A 19,494-nucleotide genomic window follows, 5' to 3' on the forward strand; every position below is an offset into this window, starting at 1 on the left:
CAGTTTAAAAAAAAGTTAAATAAAATAAATAATAATGACGTTGATGCGTGAATTCGACTGGCTCAGAAAAGGTTGCCCCGTCTGGGCACCGTTCACTATGTATGGTACTAGCTAGCTACACAGATCGAGATTCAAAAGTGAAACGTTGTTTCCGAGGTCGGATAGGCAGACAACGAGGCTTATATTACCCCCCCCGCTGTACCAATCTAAATAGTAGGCTGGAAATGATTATATTCTTATGGAGATTAGGTGATCATGTTAGCAGGCATAGGCATAGCAGGCATAGGTGTGTCTGACGGCCAATCAGACGGCCAATCAGCATTCAACAAAACAGTTTGATATTGTAGTTTAATGGTAGCATTTTTTGTTACCAGAAGTTACTTTGATTTACAACTCAATGTTTGCACTTATTTTTCAATAAAATACAGCATGACAGCGTTATTTTTCACTATGGAAGGTTTGACTAACATCATGGTGAAAGATGATCAACTACATAAGCTAATGATAAAGCAAACGTTTAAATCATGTCCACATTGGAGACATGTTTGTTTTAATGTCTTGAACCCATGTCGGACAACATCTTCACCACAATGAATTATCATATCAGTAGTCGGTAATTTACAAAATCCCCCAGCCTCCCTCCCACTTTAACAAAATAAAAATATTCATAAATATGTACAAACAGTGTATTCCTAAAGACTATTTAACAAACAAGGATCTACTATTTACAAAACTAAGATAAAAATAAATAAATAAAAAACAGGCACACAGGCTCTTCACGCTCCTTCCTAGCTCCCTGTCTGTCTGTCCGCCCCCCCCCCCCTTCTCTATCATCCCCCCTTCTCTCATTCGCTCTGGGGTTTGTAGCTGACTGAGGCTGCAGTCTGAGCCTGGACGTTCTGTCTCTTGCCGTTGACGATGAGGAGCAGAGGGGAGTCCACTCGTATACTGCGGAATTCAAACGTCTACAGCAGGGCCAAGAGAGAGGAGAGATAATAGATTGGAAAATCAGAAATGAAGAGACCCCCTAGATCTGTAGTAGCCTTGGTGGAGTTCAAGTGATGTCAGTTTTGATAATTAAGTCTAACAGAGGGAGTCTGTCTTTGGCAATGTACAACAGTTTAAACATTTTGGCCAAGGGATCCTTGGTATAAGTTTAGATGATGCAATATTATTCATCTCCAATTTTCTTTCTTAACCCTGGCCAACACGGGCATGGAAGGCTCACAGGGATATTGGTTTCTACAGTACTCCCCCAATTATACATTTTTCAACTCAGTACTTCTTGTATTGCCCCCCCCCCCCCCCCAATAAAATAAATTAAAACAGAAATACACTGTCATTTAAGCTTTAAAACTGCAAAGTTTTCTCTCTGCCTCATGGCAAAATATGTAGAATTACAGGATATTAGCTTAAACTTCCACATTTTCCCTCCGAAGCCAGGAGTTGGGCCTTTAAAATGTTCCTTCCCAGGGCCTGAGACTTAGACCGTCAGGCCATGCACTGCCAAAATCACAGTAGAGCTCATTGTATGCCATTTAAAACTTCTTTTTTTTCCTCACTCGAGTTATGAGGAGGACACTCAGATTCAGAGACACCTAAAATCAGTGCATTCAGCTAAAGTAGATAGAATTACATCACAATCATTGTAAGTAAAAAGTGTGTAAAGATCCATGTAAGCTGTAGAGAAAGACACACTAACCTGGTCGTTGTGTGCTACACTGTGGCGTTTGACCTGTGGCTCCGGGATGACCACAGAGTCTCCAATCAGAACTCCCCAGTTGTCTGCTGTGTTATAGACCATGACCACGCAGCATGTTTCCTCACTGTCCACCATGCCGAACGTACTGGGAGACAGAGAGAGACACAGTATCATATCACTGTCTATCCACCATAGCAAATGTACCCCAGCAAGGCAAAACATACAGCAATATAGCCCTTCAGTTCATACACCTTCAAACAAAGGGGCATGTAGACAGCAACTTACTTCCATCATCCCAAACATGAAGAAAAAGGTACAGTTGAAGTCAGAAGTTTACATACAAATTTGAATGACTCCAACCGAAGTGTTTTTCAACCACTCCACAAATGTCTTGTTAACAAACTATAGTTTTGGCAAGTCGGTTAGGACATTACTTTGTGCATGACACAAGTACATTTTCCAACAATTGTTTACAGACAGATTATTTCACTTATAATTTACTGTATTACAATTCCAGCGGGTCAGAAGTGTACATACACTAAGTTGACTTTGCCTTTAAAGAGCTTGGAAAATTCCAGAAAATTATGTCATAGCTTTAGAAGCTTCTGATAGGCTAATTGACATCATTTGAGTCAATTGGAGGTGTACCTGTGGATGTATTTCAAGGCCTGCCTTCAAACTCAGTGCCTCTTTGCATGACATCATGGAAAAGTCTAAAGAAATCAGCGAAGACCTCAGATTTCTTTTTTTTTTACTCCACAAGTCAGGTTCACCCTTGGGAGCAATTTCCAAATGCCTGAAGGTACCACGTTCATCTGTACAAACAATAGTACGCAAGTATAAACACCATGGGACCATACAGCCGTCATACCGGCTTTCGACTCTGTCAATCACCACATTCTTATCAGCAGACTCAACAGCCTTGGTTTCTCAAATGACTGCCTCGCCTGGTTCACCAACTACTTCTCAGACAGAGTTCAGTGTGTAAAATCGGAAGGCCTGTTGTCCGGACCTCTGGCAGTCTCTATGGGGGTGCCACAGGATTCAATTCTCAGGCCCGACTCTTTTCTCTGTATACATCAATGATGTTGCTCTTGCTGCTGGTGATTCTCTGATCCACCTCTACACAGACATCACCATTCTGTATACTTCTGGCCCTTCTTTGGACACTGTTGTATGGCATTGAAGCTCGTCTGGAGGTTAGTTAACACACTCCTTCCGTGGCCTCCAACTGCTCTTAAATGCAAGTAAAACTAAATGCATGCTCTTCAACCAATCGCTACCAGCACCTGCACGCCCGTCCAGCATCACTACTCTGGACGGTTCTGACTTAGAATATGTGGACATCTACAAATACCTAGGTGTCTGGTTAGACTGTAAACTCTCCTTCCAGACTCACATTAAGCATATCCAATCCAAAATTAAATCTAGAATCAGCTTCGTATTTCGCAAACAAAGCATCCTTCACTCATGCTGCCAAACATATCCTCGTAAAACTGACTATCCTACCGATCCTTGACTTTGGCGATGTCATTTACAAAATAGCCTCCAACACTCTACTCAGCAAATTGGATGCAGTCTATCACAGTGCCACCCGTTTTTTCACCAAAGCCCCATATACTACCCACCACTGTGACCTGTATGCTCTCGTTGGCTGGCCCTTGCTTCATATTTGTCGCCAAACCCACTGGCTCCAGGTCATCTATAAGTCTTTACTAGGTAAAGCCCCGCCTTATCTCAGCTCACTGGTCACCATAGCAGCACGCGCTCCAGCAGGTATATTTCACTGGTCACCCCCAAAGCCAATTCCTCCTTTGGCTGGAATGAATTGCAAAAATCACTGAAGCTGGAGACTCATATCTCCCTCACTAACTTTAAGCACAAGCTGTCAGAGCAGCTCACAGATCACTGCACCTGTACATTGCCCATCTGTAAATAGCCCATTCAATTACCTCATCCCCATACCGTTACTTATGTTTTTGCTCCTTTGCACCCCAGTATCTCTACTTGCACATTCATCTTCTGCACATCTACCACTCCAGTGTTTAATCTCCACTATGGCCTATTTATTGTCTTACCTCCCTTATCTTATCTCCTTTGCACACACTGTATATATAATTTTTTTCTATTGTGTTATTGACTGTATGTTTGTTTATTCCATGTGTAACTCTGTTGTTGTTCGTGTCACACTGCTTTGCTTTATCTTGGCCAGGTCGCAGTTGTAAACGAGAACTTGTTCTCAACTAGCCTACCTGGTTAAATAAAGGTGAAATAAATAAATACTGCTTAGGAAGGAGACCCGTTCTGTCTCCTGGAGATGAACGCACCTTGGTGTGAAAAGTGAAAATCAATCCCAGATCAGCAAAGGACCTTGTGAAGATGCTGGAGGAAACAGGTACAAAAGTATCTATATCCATAGTAAAACGAGTCCTATATCGACATAACCTGAAAGGCCGCTCAGCAAGGAAGAAGCCACTGCCCCAAAACCGCCATAAAAAAGCCAGACTACGGTTTGCAACTGCACATGGGGACAAAGATCGTACTTTTTGGAGAAATGTCCTCTGGTCTAATGAAACAAAAATAGAACTGTTTGGCCATAATGACCAACGTTATGTTTGGAGGAAAAAGTGGGAGGCTTGTAAGCTGAAAAACACCATCCTAACTGTGAAGCATAGGGGTGGCAGCATCATGTTGTGGTGGTGCTTTGCTGTGGGAGGGACTGGTGCACTTCACAAAATAGATGGCATCACGAGGAAGGAAAATTATGTGGATATATTAAAGCAACATCTCAAGACATCAGTGACAGGAAGTTAAAGCTTGGTAGCAAATGGGTCTTCCAAATGGACAATGACCCCAAGCATACTTCCAAAGTTGTGGCAAAATGGCTTAAGGACAACAAAGTCAAGTTATTGGAGTGACCATCACAAAGCCCTGACCACAATCCCATAGAAAATGTGTGTGCAGAACAGAAAAAGCGTGTGTGAGCAAGGAGGCCTACAAACCTGACTCAGTTACACCAGCTCTGTCAGGAGGAATGGGCCAAAATTCACCCAACTTATTGTACGAAGCTTGTGGAAGGCAATGCTACCAAATACTAATTGAGTGTATGTAATATTCTGACCCACTGGGAATGTGATGAAAGAAATAAAAGCTGAAATAAATCATCCTCTACTATTATTCTGACATTTCACATTCTTAAAGTATAGTGGTGATCCTAACTGACCTAAGATAGGGAATTTTTACTAGGTTTAAATGTCAGCAATTGTGAAAAACTGAGTTTAAATGTAATTGGCTAAGGTGTATATAAACTTCTGACTTCAACTGTACATCTTACACACATTGATCCACACACACAAAGTACACAGCAGACTCAATATTACAGTCTAACACTAGAGGAAGTGGAACTCACAAGGCCATGCGTCCCTCTGAGGCCAGGCTGAACACAACCTTTCCCAGGGCAGCCACCCCAGCGTTGTGGCCGTGTGTCAGAGAAGACAGGGTCCGGGGCTCCAGGCTACCAACGCGGCCTGCGGGGGAGCGGAACTGAGGGGAGGAGCATGGCCCCAGGGCCAACGGGCTGAGGTTGGAGAGCATCGTTCGCAGGCGCCGGGCCTTCACCTTCCCCTGAAGGGGTGACAGTAAAAGAGTAGTACACTTATCAGTGGAAAAGCATAGGACTCTGCTGCCACCTACTGGTGATTTATAATTCTCTGATACACATTTGCATTAGTGCTGGAGTTGACAAGAAATGTGTTGGTATATTTTATTAAGTTTATATCCTATACAGATCACATGAACTGCTGATTGATGTAGATTGGAGACTGATGTTCCCTGTCCATTTTATCTATATGAATGTGTGTAAATGTATGTGGGGGGGGTTCTACTGTTTCTACCTTGTTCTCTGTGAGTGTTGTGAGTTTCTCCAGGTATTCCAGCAGCTGCCTCTCCCTCTCTGGAGGCTCCTCCCACGCAGGGTCCAGGGCCGCAGCGCGACTGTACCCGCCCAGGGCAGACCCAAACATCTCCTCATACTGAAACAGCTGGAGGGGTTAGACACAGGCATGGATCATTAGCTTCAGTTTACTTTTATATGCATTTTTTCTGTGTAATGGAATTATTGAAGTAAGTACCACACGCATATTATACGAATCATATCAGAATATGCCAACGATAATGTTTTACTGTGGCTCTATTGAAGTGCAGATCGGGGTTGGAGGTTGCTGTTCGGTCCACTTTCTCCTGAGAGAGAGAACAGATGAGGGAAGGAATTATATAGTGCTTAACAATGATTATTGCACAACATTCTAATTGACCCACTCATACTTTCCTGTCAGGCTTTGTAAATACAACTGAGTTTGGTTTGTGTGTGTACTCACAGCCTGTGCATAGGCACTCAGAGCCTGCTGAGACATTTGTGGATTCTGTCTGCAGGTGAAGAACAGGGAGATGTAGGCGTTCCCCAGGATGTCTGTCAACATACACCAATACATCATCAATACATCATTCACTATCCACTCATATTCAGTATTAGAGGACGTTTTCTCATACGAACATGTACGTTCTTTTATCCTCTTTGGAGATCCTGAATTACAGCCAAACCTATTCACACAACATATATAACTGTACGCATGCTCCACCCCCACTATCCCCGGCCGTTTCCCCCACACTTTAATTCTCTGAACTCCTAACCACTGTAAAATATGAATCTGTTATGATATTATCCATCATACTCACACCAGGAGGTGCCGTCGGTGACGTCCAGCTGTACAGCCTGCCTGGCCATGGCCACGCTCTCCAGCACCCTCTTCCCCTGCTCATCACCGCCCCCTCCTGGCAGCTGCCTCAGCACCATGGACAGACTACGCAGAGATACTTTGTTCTTACTCTGGGACGGAGGGAGAAAAGAGACGTGATCGCCTGTTTGGTCTAGCGGTTACAGCTGTTGACCCCAGCAACCATGTGTGCCAGAGACAGCCCCACTCATTAAAAATAATAATAATAATTGGATATTGGTTTGGGGATAGTTCCATTTCCATGATGTAGCAATAGAGAATAAAACAGACCAGGGTAAACAAAAATAAAGGTAGAAAGAGACAAAGGAAGGTGCACACAATGGGAGATAGAGTTATGGCTTGAAAGGTTGTGATAAACAGCTGTTGTTTATGCAGGCCTATAACTTGGGCTATAACCAGTTATGAACACTTTACATGCATTCTGTTCTTGATCAGTAAGGTTCTACTGCATACCTTGATCTCAACACAACAACAGTACCACAGCACTGACACCACTCTCCAGTTAACCTGAAGAGCTTTGTGACTCATGCTGACTGTGATTTAAAAGCCCAGCTATGCAAATACAACACATGATTACTGTGTTATCTTATTGCTAACCTGCTGCAGGGCTCCAGTGAAGCAGGTCTTCGCGGTGGTCAGGTCTCCTTTCTTCCAGTACTGCTCCCCCAGTGTGTTCCAGCCCTCCACTAGTCCAGGCTCCAGCTTCACGGCCCGGGACAGGCACTCCCCAGCGGTGGTGCTATACTCCGGAGACACCCCCAGGGAGCGACCCCGCAGCAGCAGGAACTCAGCACTGTGCTTATACGACTCTGGAGGAGACAAAGGGACGACAGAGAGATGATTCTCTAGTCTAGTGGTTCCCAAACTGTTTCACTCAGGCCCCCCTTCCGGCATTGGAGAACATTCCCGCACCCCACGTCTACTTCTATGGGCACAAGCACGGTTCACATCCCTCTTGTTGGAGTAGAGATATGTTGCAGTTTTAAAGCTTGACATACAGTGCCTTGCGAAAGTATTCGGCCCCCTTGAAATTTGCGACCTTTTGCCACATTTCAGGCTTGAAGAATCAACAACAAGTGGGACACAATCATGAAGTGGAACGACATTTATTGGATATTTCAAACTTTTTTAACAAATCAAAAACAGAAAAATTGGGCGTGCAAAATTATTCAGCCCCTTTACTTTCAGTGCAGCAAACTCTCTCCAGAAGTTCAGTGAGGATCTCTGAATGATCCAATGTTGACCTAAATGACTAATGATGATAAATACAATCCACCTGTGTGTAATCAAGTCTCCGTATAAATGCACCTGCACTGTGATAGTCTCAGAGGTCCGTTAAAAGCGCAGAGAGCATCATGAAGAACAAGGAACACACCAGGCAGGTCCGAGATACTGTTGTGAAGAAGTTTAAAGCCGGATTTGGATACAAAAACATTTCCCAAGCTTTAAACATCCCAAGGAGCACTGTGCAAGCGATAATATTGAAATGGAAGGAGTATCAGACCACTGCAAATCTACCAAGACCTGGCCGTCCCTCTAAACTTTCAGCTCATACAAGGAGAAGACTGATCAGAGATGCAGCCAAGAGGCCCATGATCACTCTGGATGAACTGCAGAGATCTACAGCTGAGGTGGGAGACTCTGTCCATAGGACAACAATCAGTTGTATATTGCACAAATCTGGCCTTTATGGAAGAGTGGCAAGAAGAAAGCCATTTCTTAAAGATATCCATAAAAAGTGTTGTTTAAAGTTTGCCACAAGCCACCTGGGAGACACAAACATGTGGAAGAAGGTGCTCTGGTCAGATGAAACCAAAATGGAACTTTTTGGCAACAATGCAAAACGTTATGTTTGGCGTAAAAGCAACACAGCTCATCACCCTGAACACACCATCCCCACTGTCAAACATGGTGGTGGCAGCATCATGGTTTGGGCCTGCTTTTCTTCAGCAGGGACAGGGAAGATGGTTAAAATTGATGGGAAGATGGATGGAGCCAAATACAGGACCATTCTGGAAGAAAACCTGATGGAGTCTGCAAAAGACCTGAGACTGGGACGGAGATTTGTCTTCCAACAAGACAATGATCCAAAACATAAAGCAAAATCTACAATGGAATGGTTCAAAAATAAACATATCCAGGTGTTAGAATGGCCAAGTCAAAGTCCAGACCTGAATCCAATTGAGAATCTGTGGAAAGAACTGAAAACTGCTGTTCACAAATGCTCTCCATCCAACCTCACTGAGCTCGAGCTGTTTTGCAAGGAGGAATGGGAAAACATTTCAGTCTCTCGATGTGCAAAACTGATAGAGACATACCCCAAGCGACTTACAGCTGTAATCGCAGCTAAAGGTGGCGCTACAAAGTATTAACTTAAGGGGGCTGAATAATTTTGCACGCCCAATTTTTCAGTTTTTGATTTGTTAAAAAAGTTTGAAATATCCAATAAATGTCGTTCCACTTCATGATTGTGTCCCACTTGTTGTTGATTCTTCACAAAAAAAAATACAGTTTTCTCTTTATGTTTGAAGCCTGAAATGTGGCAAAAGGTCGCAAAGTTCAAGGGGGCCGAATACTTTCGCAAGGCACTGTACATTTTGCCATGTCTAATGTGTATTCATGTGATATTTGAGTGATTCGAATATTCCAACAAAATCTATTGGCTAAAAAACCTAGCTGAAAAACATTATCTGACATGAGCTAGTTGATCTGGACATTTCTGACAAGTTATAAATAGCACTGTAGGATGATGCACTACCCAATTTTGAAATGGAGTTACTTCTGTCGTTTATTTTTTTTGGGGGGGGGGGGGGGTGACCCCTGCCCCCCGCCCGGGAGCGCCCCCACAGTTTGGGAACCACTGCTTTAGTCTGACTGACTTTTTCTGTGTGTTTAAAGATGTAACCCCCCCCCCCCCCCAAACGGATGCCAAGCTAAGCTCAGTCAGAACTGTGCTTATGTAACCTCGTCCCTCGTCCCCAGGCTCAATTGCTACAGCATGAGACAGCAGGCTGCTGGATGACAACTGTGCTTATATGACTCTGCATTGGAAGAGATGGAGGGACACCATCAGTCTTAGTTATGTAAGTCTTTGATGATTAAATAATGCATAAAAAGATCACTCTAGTCAGGCAAGCTTTGTGAGCACTGAATAGAGTGGTAAAAGATTTGTAGCTACACATTAAATGCCAAATGGATACAAAGCGATCATGCAAAATCTCAGTATATTATTTTTTACACGTGTGGTTCCCAAATTAGAACACGCCTTTATTTTCTGTTCTCACCTTCTTTCTCCTCCAGCTTCTTTAGAGTCTTCTCCATCTCCTGTGCCACATCACTCGATTTCCTCTTTGCATCCTCCACACAGTGAGTCTCAAAGTAATGATCCCGAAAATGATACAACTCATCCACTAGTTCCTGATCCAGAAAGAGATCAGTAATGGTCAATTGTTATTGATACCTGTTAAGGACGTTAGCTAGGTGCTGAGCCAGATCAGGTTAAAGCCAGATCAGGTTAAAATAATGTAAAATCAGGTTAAAATAATGTAATTTTGAAATGTGTTGCTATGCACCAAATACACTTGATACTGTTGGTTTCCTTGCATAAGTGCATGCATGCTCACTGGCATTGAGGGATGATGACACAGCAAGATATCTAGCTATCGCTGCATATGGCTAGACGTCTCAGGCGGCAATTTAGCTGGCTAGCCAAGACTGAGAGACACTGTAAGTCAAGCCAAGCTAACGTTTGTCGGTTAGTTAACTGTCTATCAGCTGATGGCTCGTCAGATTTAGAGACAACCAACTCGGTTAGAAGATAGTACAATCAACCACAGAATTTTGGTCGATTAATATGACAGTTGGTATCAGTTGTTATAGTAACGAGTCTGGAGAGCTAGCTAGCAACAAAGGAAATGTGGGATGTAACTGTTTAAATACGACGTACATTACAATTGCGAGGTTAATTATGGCAATCTATTCCATGCAGTGATAATATAATAATTTGCAATACTTTTAAAATGTGTAAATCATCTTTGTCAGTCGCAGGATCACCATCCTTCTCCACTTCCGCCATCTTTTCCAGTGGTTGTTAGAAGAATTCAAGAAGAGTACATTGACAACACGACACCGGCTGGCCTGGGGGGGTATGCTGTAACTTAGCTGGATAATATTAAACTATTATTTGCTAAACCATTCTAATTTACTTAAAGTAATAAACTCAAGTTTGTTGTATTTTCTTCTTTACCGCATATTGCTAGCTAATGAACTAACAACAAATGTCGTATTGTTGTTGGAACAGACTAGTATCCCTTTTATACCGGAAACGTGTCCGTTTTCAAAAAACATCCGTCTTGTGCTCATTTTAACATATCGATTGCTTTAAAGTTGTCACGACCTAACATTATGTAAAACATTTATTTGAACGAGTTCTGAGAGGTGAAAAATTCTACTTGCAATAGAGTTAGCTGTTAGATTTTGGATGTGTCTGTCTTGGTGGTTTCCTCCAACAACAAGGGGGAACCAGTCATTCGTTGTTGTTGCTAGTCCGACACAGTGCGAGCGGTGTCCACATTATCCCGCTAAACTAAGTGATCTTGCATGCCCCGTTTTCGATTCACTTTCGCGGTAGCTCCTACTCTAAATGTCGGATACATGGAGCAACATCCAGGCACACAAGAAGCAGCTGGACTCGCTGCGAGAGAGACTGCAGAGGCGACGGAAAGACCCCACGCAACTCGCTGCAGGTAGGTCTTTATGCTAACGCGTTAGCTAGCTAGAGAGAGGCGGGATGGGGTAAATAAGATTAGACAATAGGGATTTCAACACACAGATGTATTTGATTCTATGCTGATGGTTAAAGTTGAAAAAGTTTAGCAAATGTCAATGCTTGTGCATTGTCTGTGGACACTTAGCTATATGGTCCAGATACTAACGAATAACGTTAACTAGTAATTAACGTTCTTAATCTGCATAAACACTGTTACTGCTAATGGGATTTACAACTGGTGGGTTTCTTTTATCGCAGAGGTTGGAGGCAGCAGTACTGAAGGGGCTGCAGCGCGGAGTGAGAGTCCAGGACCAGCCCTCCAGAGTCCCCCACAGGAGGAGGCTGAACGTCCCCCGGACCCTGAACTAGAGAAGAGACTCCTGGGTTATCTGTCGGACCTGAGCCTCTCACTGCCCACTGACTCCTTGACCATTACTGATGAGCTCAGTACTGTGAGTGTGTATCCTGTGACCAAGATCTAATATTAGCTATAAAAAAAATATCAGACCAGGGGTCAAATACATGTGCGTTTGAGTTGAGTATTAGTTATTTAATTACTTTTGTCTGTGTATTTGAGTATTTTCAAATACACAGCCCAAAACAACTACTTTTATTTGAGTATTTTAATGTTTATTTGTAAAAAAATATATAAATAGTATTTGAAAGTATTTTCATCTAGGTAGTTAAAATCCTATTTTCAAAAACATGGGTTAAATGCATGGGAGTGTATTTGAGTATTTTCAAATAGGCTACATTCCAATATTCAACTACTTGTTTTTTCAAATAAAGGTTATCTAAATACTTGTTTTGAAAAGTAATTGAACCCAGGTCTGAATAGTATATGTGTGTGTGCTGACCACTATTGCAAATTTTATGAAGACTATGGATATGAATAATCACTTTGTCACTCATAAGCCACTGTTCCCATAACTGTATTACATTCCTTTTCCTATCCTTTGTCTTTCCTCACCTTCCTCTCTCATTCCACTTCTATTTTCTCCTCCACAGTCTGAAGTGCCTGTCACCCATGGCTGCATCCAGAGTCTGCTGCTCAAGTTCTCTGCCCAGGAGCTCATCGAAGTCCGGCAGCCATCCGTGGCCACCTCCCCATCCTCTTCTTCCTCAACACTCGTCATCTCCGTGGACCACACAAAACTCTGGGCCATGATTGGGGGCGGGACCTTAGGCCAGAGGAAGAGGAAAGCAGAGGACCAAGCCCACCATAAACGTCCGCCAGGTTCCTCCCCTGCTCTCCAGAGCCCGCCCTCCCCTCCGCCCACTTCCTCCATCTCCCTGGCACCTGCTTCCTCCTCCCAGCTGACTGGGCCCTCTGATTGGAAGGCTGGAGGAGGAAGGGGCGGGGCAGATAAACAGGGCAGGACCAGTAAGGGGCAGACGTCTCACCTGGACATGGAGATAGAGAGCCTCCTAAACCAGCAGTCCACCAAGGAGCAGCAGAGCAAGAAGGTACATTCACACCTTGGTAGAGGGAGGGGAAAGAGATGGGGGTACCCTGGGGTTAGTTTGAACCATATCAATACAAACCTTATTATACTGCCCAATGTCCATCCATTTTTCAACCACACAGTCAATGGTGAAATCAAATTGTGTGTGTGTGTGTGTGTGTGTGATAGATGAGCAGAGAAATCCTGGAGCTTCTGAACACCAGCACAGCTAAAGAGCAGTCCATCGTTGAGAAGTTCCGCTCACGCGGTCGTGCTCAGGTCCAGGAGTTCTGTGACCATGGGACCAAAGAGGAGTGTACGCGGTCTGGGTTCACACCCCAGCCCTGCACCAAGCTGCACTTCCGGTCAGTACTACTGCCACACACAACCATTTTTTACCCCCTTTTTCTTCCCAATTTCAATCTTGTCTCATCGCTGCAACTCTCCAACGGGCTCGGGAGGTGAAGGTCGAGTCATGAGTCTTCTGAAACATGACCAGCCAAACTGCACTTAACACCTGCCCGATTAACCCGGAAGCCAGCCACACCAATGTGTCGGAGGAAACACTGTTCAACTGACCACCGAGTTCAGCCTGCTGGTGTCCGGGCCGCCTCAAGTAATCCCTAGTGCTCGATGAGATGTGTAAAGCCCATCCGGCCAAACCCTGCCCTAACACAGACGACGCTGAGCCAATTGTGCGCCGCCCTATGGGACTCCCGATCACGGCCGGTTGTGACACAGCCCGGGAACAAACCCGGGTCTGTGGGGACTCCTCTAGCACTGTGATGCAGTGTCTCTCTCTCTGATTACTTTTTTGCATCATTTAATTTAACCCAGCCCCAAATCGTCTTTTTCCTGATTTTGTTATTGTGCTGATCACATCCCTTATCAAATCAAAGTTTGTCACTTGTGGTGACAACAGGTGTAGACCTTACAGTGAAATGCTTACTTACAGGCCCTAACCAACAGTGCAATTTTTAAGTAAAAAAAAATGGTATTAGGTGAACAATCTATAAGTAAAGAAATAAAAACTATTTCTTGCCATGCGGTAGTAGAGAGAACAGTCTATGGCTGGGTTCTTTGACAATTTTTAGGGCATTCCTCTGACACCGCCTGGTGTCGAGGTCCTGGATGGCAGGCAGCTTAGCCCCGGTGATGTACTGGGCTGTACTGAGCAGTTGCCGTACCAGGCAGTGATGCAACCAGTCAGCTCTCAATGTTGCAGCTGTAGAATCTTTTGAGGATCTGAGGACCCATGGCAAATCTTTTCAGTCTCCTGATGGGGAATAGGCTTTGTCGTTCCCTCTTCACGACTGTCTTGGTTCTCGGTCCTCCTTTTCCTCTAGTCCACAATCATCTCCTTATTCTTGGTTAGGTTGAGGGATAGGTTGTTATTCTGGCACTACCCAGCCAGGTCTCTGACCTCCCTAAAGGCTGTCTAGTCGCCGTCGGTGATCAGGCCTACTACTGTTGTGTCATCTGCAAATTTAATGATGGTGTTGGAGTTGTGTCTGGCCATGCAGTCGTGGGTGAACAGGGAGTACAGGAGGGGACTGAGCACGCACCCCTGGGGGGCTCCAGTGTTGAGGATCAGCGTGGCAGATGTGTTGCTACTACCCTCGTCACCTGAGGGCGGCCCGTCAGGAAGTCCAGCATCCAGATGCAGAGGGAGGCGTTTAGTCCTAGGGTTCCTTAGCTTAGTGATGAGCTTTGAGGGCACTATGGTGTTAAACGCTGAGCTGTAGTCAATTAATAGCTTTCTCACGTAGATATTCCTTTTGTCCAGGTGGGAAATGGCAGTGTGCAGTGCAATAGAGATTACATCATCTGTGGATCTGTTTGGGCGGTATGCAAATTGGGGTGGGTCTAGGGTTTCTGGGATAATGGTGTTGATGTGAGCCATTACCAGCCTTTCAAGGCACTTCATGGCTACGGACGTGAGTGCTACGGGTCTGTAGTCATTTAGGCAGGTTGCCTTTGTGTTCTTGGGCACAGGGACTATGGTGGTCTGCTTGAAACATGTTGGTATTACTGACTCAATCAGGGACATGTTGAAAATGTCAGTGAAGACGCCTGCCAGTTGGTCAGCACATGCCCGGAGTACACGTCCTGGTAATCCGTCTGGCCCGCAGCCTTGTGATTGGCTGTATGTCTCCATCTAATCACTTACAGTCTATTTTAATTGGCTGAAGCATCTTATCTGGTCCCGCTGTATTGGCTGAGCCCTGTCGTCTCTCCCCTCTCTCAGACGCATCATCAACAAGCACACAGACGAGAGTCTTGGAGACTGCTCCTTCCTCAACACCTGTTTCCACATGGACACCTGTAAATACGTGCACTATGAGATCGACGCCCCTCCAGAGGCAGAGGGGGGCCTGATGGGGACCCAGGCTGGGGGCATGGAGGTGGGACTACACCAGGGGGAGGAAGACAGCAACGTGGGGAAACTGTTCCCCTCTCAGGTGAGGAGGAATGGAGGGAGAGGGGCATGAAGGGAAAAGGGGGAGGCCTATGAAAAGGAAGGAGGAGGAGGGAGACTAGGCTTTTATTTTGGTACATGTCTCTAATAGTGTAATTCCCCAAAGGGAGAAATTAGGTAAATTAATCTGTCTACATAGGTTATGTCAGTTACCTCCTGAAGTGGTCAGACTGACGCTGCGGTTCAATCCAGTCTGATCCAGTTTTGTCCCCCATCACAGTGGATCTGTTGTGACATCCGGGTCCTGGACGTGTCGATTCTGGGGAAGTTCTCTGTTGTGATGGCCGACCCTCCCTGGGACATCCACATGGAGCTGCCCTACGGGACTCTGACGGACGACGAGATGAGGAAGCTCCACATCCCCGTCCTCCAGGACGACGGCTTCCTCTTCCTCTGGGTGACTGGCAGGTACCTCCACCAATCAGATATGAGTGGAATAGTGTGTTTCTACTTGACCAATCAGCTGCCAGAAGAACAGTGCGTGCTAATGGACATGCAGGGTCTGACAGAGGTTAATTATATGATACCAGCCATAAACTCTTGATTTTTGTTTATGTTGATTGTTGCTTTGATTGACATCTTTCACTTTTTTCAATAGGCTGTTCAGTCTTCATGCCTATCTATTTCTTTTAGGGCTATGGAGTTGGGTAGAGAATGTCTGAGTCTTTGGGGGTAAGTCTTTATTCATCAACCTTTGGGACCAATAAGTAAGTCAGTCAACTGTCGTAATCTGACCGTTGGTCTTACTCATGCTTTTTTCCCTCGTAGCTATGAGCGTGTTGATGAGATCATTTGGGTGAAGACCAACCAGTTACAGAGAATCATCCGTACCGGGAGGACTGGTCACTGGCTCAATCATGGGAAGGAGCACTGCTTGGTGAGTGTGATGTAATGTGTTGTGATATGTTGTGTGCCATCATACCTCTTATCTGACTCTGTGGGCTCTGGGCAGTGTAGTGCGGTCAGTTGTGTATATTTACTGTTATTGTGGTATAGTTGTGTGTGTCCAGTTGTATTGATGTGTATGTGCTTCTCAGGTGGGCGTGAAGGGACAGCCCCAGGGATTCAACAGAGGGCTGGACTGTGATGTCATCGTGGCAGAGGTCAGGGGTCAAACACAATTAATCTTTGATGTTCCAATCCTATGAGAGCCTAGAACGTTTTAAATCAACCCTGTCTGTTCTCTCTCCCTTTCATGTCCTCTCTCATTCTTGTCTTTTGTCTCTACCTCTTTCTCTCCCCACCACCTCTTTCTCTCTCTCTCTCCAGGTGCGTTCCACCAGCCACAAGCCAGATGAGATTTATGGAATGATTGAGAGACTCTCACCTGGTACCAGGAAGATTGAGCTCTTTGGCAGACCTCACAATGTCCAACCCAACTGGTACGTGTATATGTGTATGGTGTGTATTCATTGAATTTGTAAATGAGGTATGTGAGTATTCTTTCTTTTTCTAAGCCTTCTTTTCTCTCTCTCTGTCTGTCTCTCTCTCGCTCTCTCTCGCTCTCAGGGTAACTCTTGGTAATCAGTTAGATGGCATTCACCTCTTGGACCCTGATGTCGTGGCTCGCTTCAAGAAACGTTACCCAGACGGAGTCATCTCCAAACCCAAGAACATGTAGAGAGTGGTCCTAAACGCCTTCCATGGGGTCATCGTTGTCTATTACTTGTCCTGTTATAAACATTTTATGTCACGTTATGAACTTAGACGCCGAGGGAAAAACACTGATCAATGATCAGTAAGTGTCTGATGGACTGCCTTCTGTTTTTTATGTATTTTTTTGTACCAATTACAACATTTTGTAATAAATATGGTTGAAGGACTATTTATGGATCTCTATGATGCGGATCAGACATACTGCACAATGAATCCACCAAAAAACATTTCAGTATATACTTTTTTTTGTATTACTTTGTTAGTACATTTTGTCCATTTCCATGACAACAGCACTACAGTATACAAAGTGAGGACTGGCTAGTTTGGGAATCTTGATTGATTTACATTTACTTTGATTAAAAGAAAAACATTGACATTGGAAATGTATCAATATTTTCTTCACAGTAATTAGGAAGCACATTTTTCTCTTCATTCCAAACGTACCACCGTAGCCCCAGATGTATGCTACTACATTCTCGTACAATCATTTTCACAATTTATACAAAAATATATGATGAGTATTTATTATCCTTAAACTAGTAGGTGAAGCAGGAAAAATATTTCAATGTTAGAGAGGGTGGGTTGTAGAACCCAACTAAAGCACCAAAACACTTGAAATGTCTTCCAGAACAATCTGTTGACTTTCTCTTCCATTCACTGATGCTCCACATAAGATGCCATCAGAAGTAAAGAGCTGCACGTAAGCTGGAGGAGCTGCCGGTTAACATTTCTAGATATGAATAAAGTGTAGATGCAATCCAAGCAGCCAGTTGGAAAGGGCACTAGAAGAATACAGCCAGTTGGAAAGGGCACTAGAAGAAGACAGCCAGTTGGAAAGGGCACTAGAAGAAGACAGCCAGTTGGAAAGGGCACTAGAAGAAGACAGCCAGTTGGAAAGGGCACTAGAAGAAGACAGCCAGTTGGAAAGGGCACTAGAAGGAGACAGCCAGTTGGAAAGGGCACTAGAAGAAGACAGCCAGTTGGAAAGGGCACTAGAAGAAGACAGCCAGTTGGAAAGGGCACTAGAAGAAGACAGCCAGTTGGAAAGGGCACTAGAAGGAGACAGCCAGTTGGAAAGGGCACTAGAAGAAGACAGCCAGTTGGAAAGGGCACTAGAAGAAGACAGCCAGTTGGAAAGGGCACTAGAAGAAGACAGCCAGTTGGAAAGGGCACTAGAAGAACACAGCCAGCACCAAACTGAATTTAATTGAGGAAATGTTCAAAAGGTAAGTAAAAAGGCACAAACTCATTAGTATCTTCATCAGCCAAACCAATCAAAATCTAGTTACCATGTTTTTCTCAGCAAGTTAGGATAGTGTTAGGATAAAAACAAAAAAGCCTGTGTTTAAAGTTGGGAGTGCCAAACTGTCTTGTTGTATTCAACAGCTAGTATTTTAAAGACTTGAATTTGCAGTTGTGGTCTTTTACCTGCCCCCCCCCCCCAAAAGAAAAGGAAAATTATGCACTTGGTTGGTAATGATGTAGTAAACATTTTTCCATCTCTACTAGCCACACCAGCAGTGCATTCTGCATTTCTCTAGTGAAGAACTCAATCTACTGTGATATATCCATCCTTTACAGTCACTTCTGAAGGGGGAGTTGAGAACAAACGTTGAGTATGTAGGTACCACTGAGTAGATCAAGTCTCAGTCCTTTACATTCTATGTTCTGTTGAGCTATAATAATGAATATCATAGTGGAGGGGCGAGAGTTCATTTTTGGGCAATGGTGATGATGACAGGAGGGATGCTTCAGTAGAAACTAAAGTGTCATTCCCAGCACTGTAAGCCAGGGTCGTATTCATTAGGGTACACCGTAGCAAAAATGTTTCACAACGGAAGCGCTTCTTATCGGACAAGCCCAGGTATTCCCTCCCTATTTCAGTCTTTTTTCTTCCGTTTGATGCCTAATGAAGACGACTCGGCACGTCGGGCCTGATCTATTCAGCAGGTGGCATCCACTGCGTTGAAGTTGCTGTCCATCTGGTGTCTGAAGGAGAGGCGAGCCTTGGTGGAGAAGTAGATCTGGGAGCCACTCAGACTGCTGCTGCTCTCGCCCTCGCTACCACACGACACTGTGGACGACAGGCGGGGCATCATCTCCTCACTGGGGACTGGAGCGATGAAGGGAGGAAGGATAGAGGAATGCAGGGAGAGAGGAGTTATTGAACCAGTAGCACTCAACGTTTTAGCATCTTTCTTCATGATATTGTTGTTGCCATGTCTCTACGTGTCTACATAGTGAGGGATGATTTGATCATGCTATTTAACATACATAATGGTATGCGTCATCCCTCGTGTCTTTTTGTAACTTAAATGTGACATGATATCAACTTCGTTGACATTCGAATGATGTAAATCTAATAAAGGTGTAGCTGGAAGGAACGAATAACGAAGGACTAAATGATTGACGGACAGTTATAATACTGGGAAGTGGACAGGAAAAGAAGAACAGAGTGACATAAAACTCATTATTGATTTACATTAGCAGAGCCCGGAGCAAGACCTTCACTGTAGCTAACTCTGACATACCTGGTTATAACATAGCACTTGTTTCAACATGTCTTCCAGATATGTGTGTTGTTGATAATCATAGATTATGAGTTCTGACATAATGATACTGTGTGTAATTAACTATGTAATGGCTGGGGA

The 19,494-nt window shown here is 44.3% G+C and overlaps 2 protein-coding genes across 2 annotated transcripts; one reads left to right on the forward strand and one right to left on the reverse strand.

Annotated features, from left to right (window-relative positions):
• Positions 1–329: 329 nt before the first annotated feature.
• On the reverse strand, positions 330–11,224 carry LOC109906445 (tetratricopeptide repeat protein 5). Its single transcript, XM_020504149.2, has 10 exons — positions 10,508–11,224; positions 9,780–9,912; positions 7,093–7,304; positions 6,437–6,587; positions 6,079–6,170; positions 5,885–5,941; positions 5,596–5,742; positions 5,112–5,326; positions 1,703–1,847; positions 330–965 (listed from the first exon to the last, which is right to left on the reverse strand). Exons 1-10 carry the CDS (start codon positions 10,568–10,570, stop codon positions 846–848), a joined length of 1,335 nt encoding a protein of 444 aa, XP_020359738.1. The 5' UTR covers positions 10,571–11,224; the 3' UTR covers positions 330–845.
• On the forward strand, positions 10,141–18,637 carry mettl3 (methyltransferase like 3). Its single transcript, XM_020504148.2, has 11 exons — positions 10,141–11,240; positions 11,522–11,715; positions 12,272–12,730; positions 12,898–13,073; positions 14,957–15,170; positions 15,408–15,595; positions 15,821–15,859; positions 15,956–16,064; positions 16,225–16,290; positions 16,457–16,569; positions 16,697–18,637. The coding sequence occupies exons 1-11, from the start codon at positions 11,138–11,140 to the stop codon at positions 16,806–16,808; spliced, it is 1,773 nt and encodes a 590-aa protein (XP_020359737.1). The 5' UTR covers positions 10,141–11,137; the 3' UTR covers positions 16,809–18,637.
• The last annotated feature ends 857 nt before the right edge of the window (positions 18,638–19,494 follow it).

The sequence above is a fragment of the Oncorhynchus kisutch genome, linkage group LG16 (assembly GCF_002021735.2).
Source record: "Oncorhynchus kisutch isolate 150728-3 linkage group LG16, Okis_V2, whole genome shotgun sequence".
In the NCBI taxonomy this organism is placed as follows: Eukaryota; Metazoa; Chordata; class Actinopteri; order Salmoniformes; family Salmonidae; genus Oncorhynchus; species Oncorhynchus kisutch.

Excerpts from the sequence above, each read along its gene's own strand:
- mettl3 (XM_020504148.2), top strand. The coding sequence starts at position 11,138 with ATGTCGGATACATGGAGCAACATCCAGGCACACAAGAAGCAGCTGGAC. Across the intron at positions 11,716-12,271 it reads TTACTGATGAGCTCAGTACT|TCTGAAGTGCCTGTCACCCA; the intron begins GTGAGTGTGTAT and ends TCTCCTCCACAG. Across the intron at positions 13,074-14,956 it reads TGCACCAAGCTGCACTTCCG|ACGCATCATCAACAAGCACA; the intron begins GTCAGTACTACT and ends CCCCTCTCTCAG.
- LOC109906445 (XM_020504149.2), bottom strand. The coding sequence starts at position 10,570 with ATGGCGGAAGTGGAGAAGGATGGTGATCCTGCGACTGACAAAGATGAT. Across the intron at positions 6,588-7,092 it reads TCACTGGAGCCCTGCAGCAG|AGTAAGAACAAAGTATCTCT; the intron begins GTTAGCAATAAG and ends CCTCCGTCCCAG. Across the intron at positions 5,327-5,595 it reads CAACACTCACAGAGAACAAG|GGGAAGGTGAAGGCCCGGCG; the intron begins GTAGAAACAGTA and ends TCACCCCTTCAG.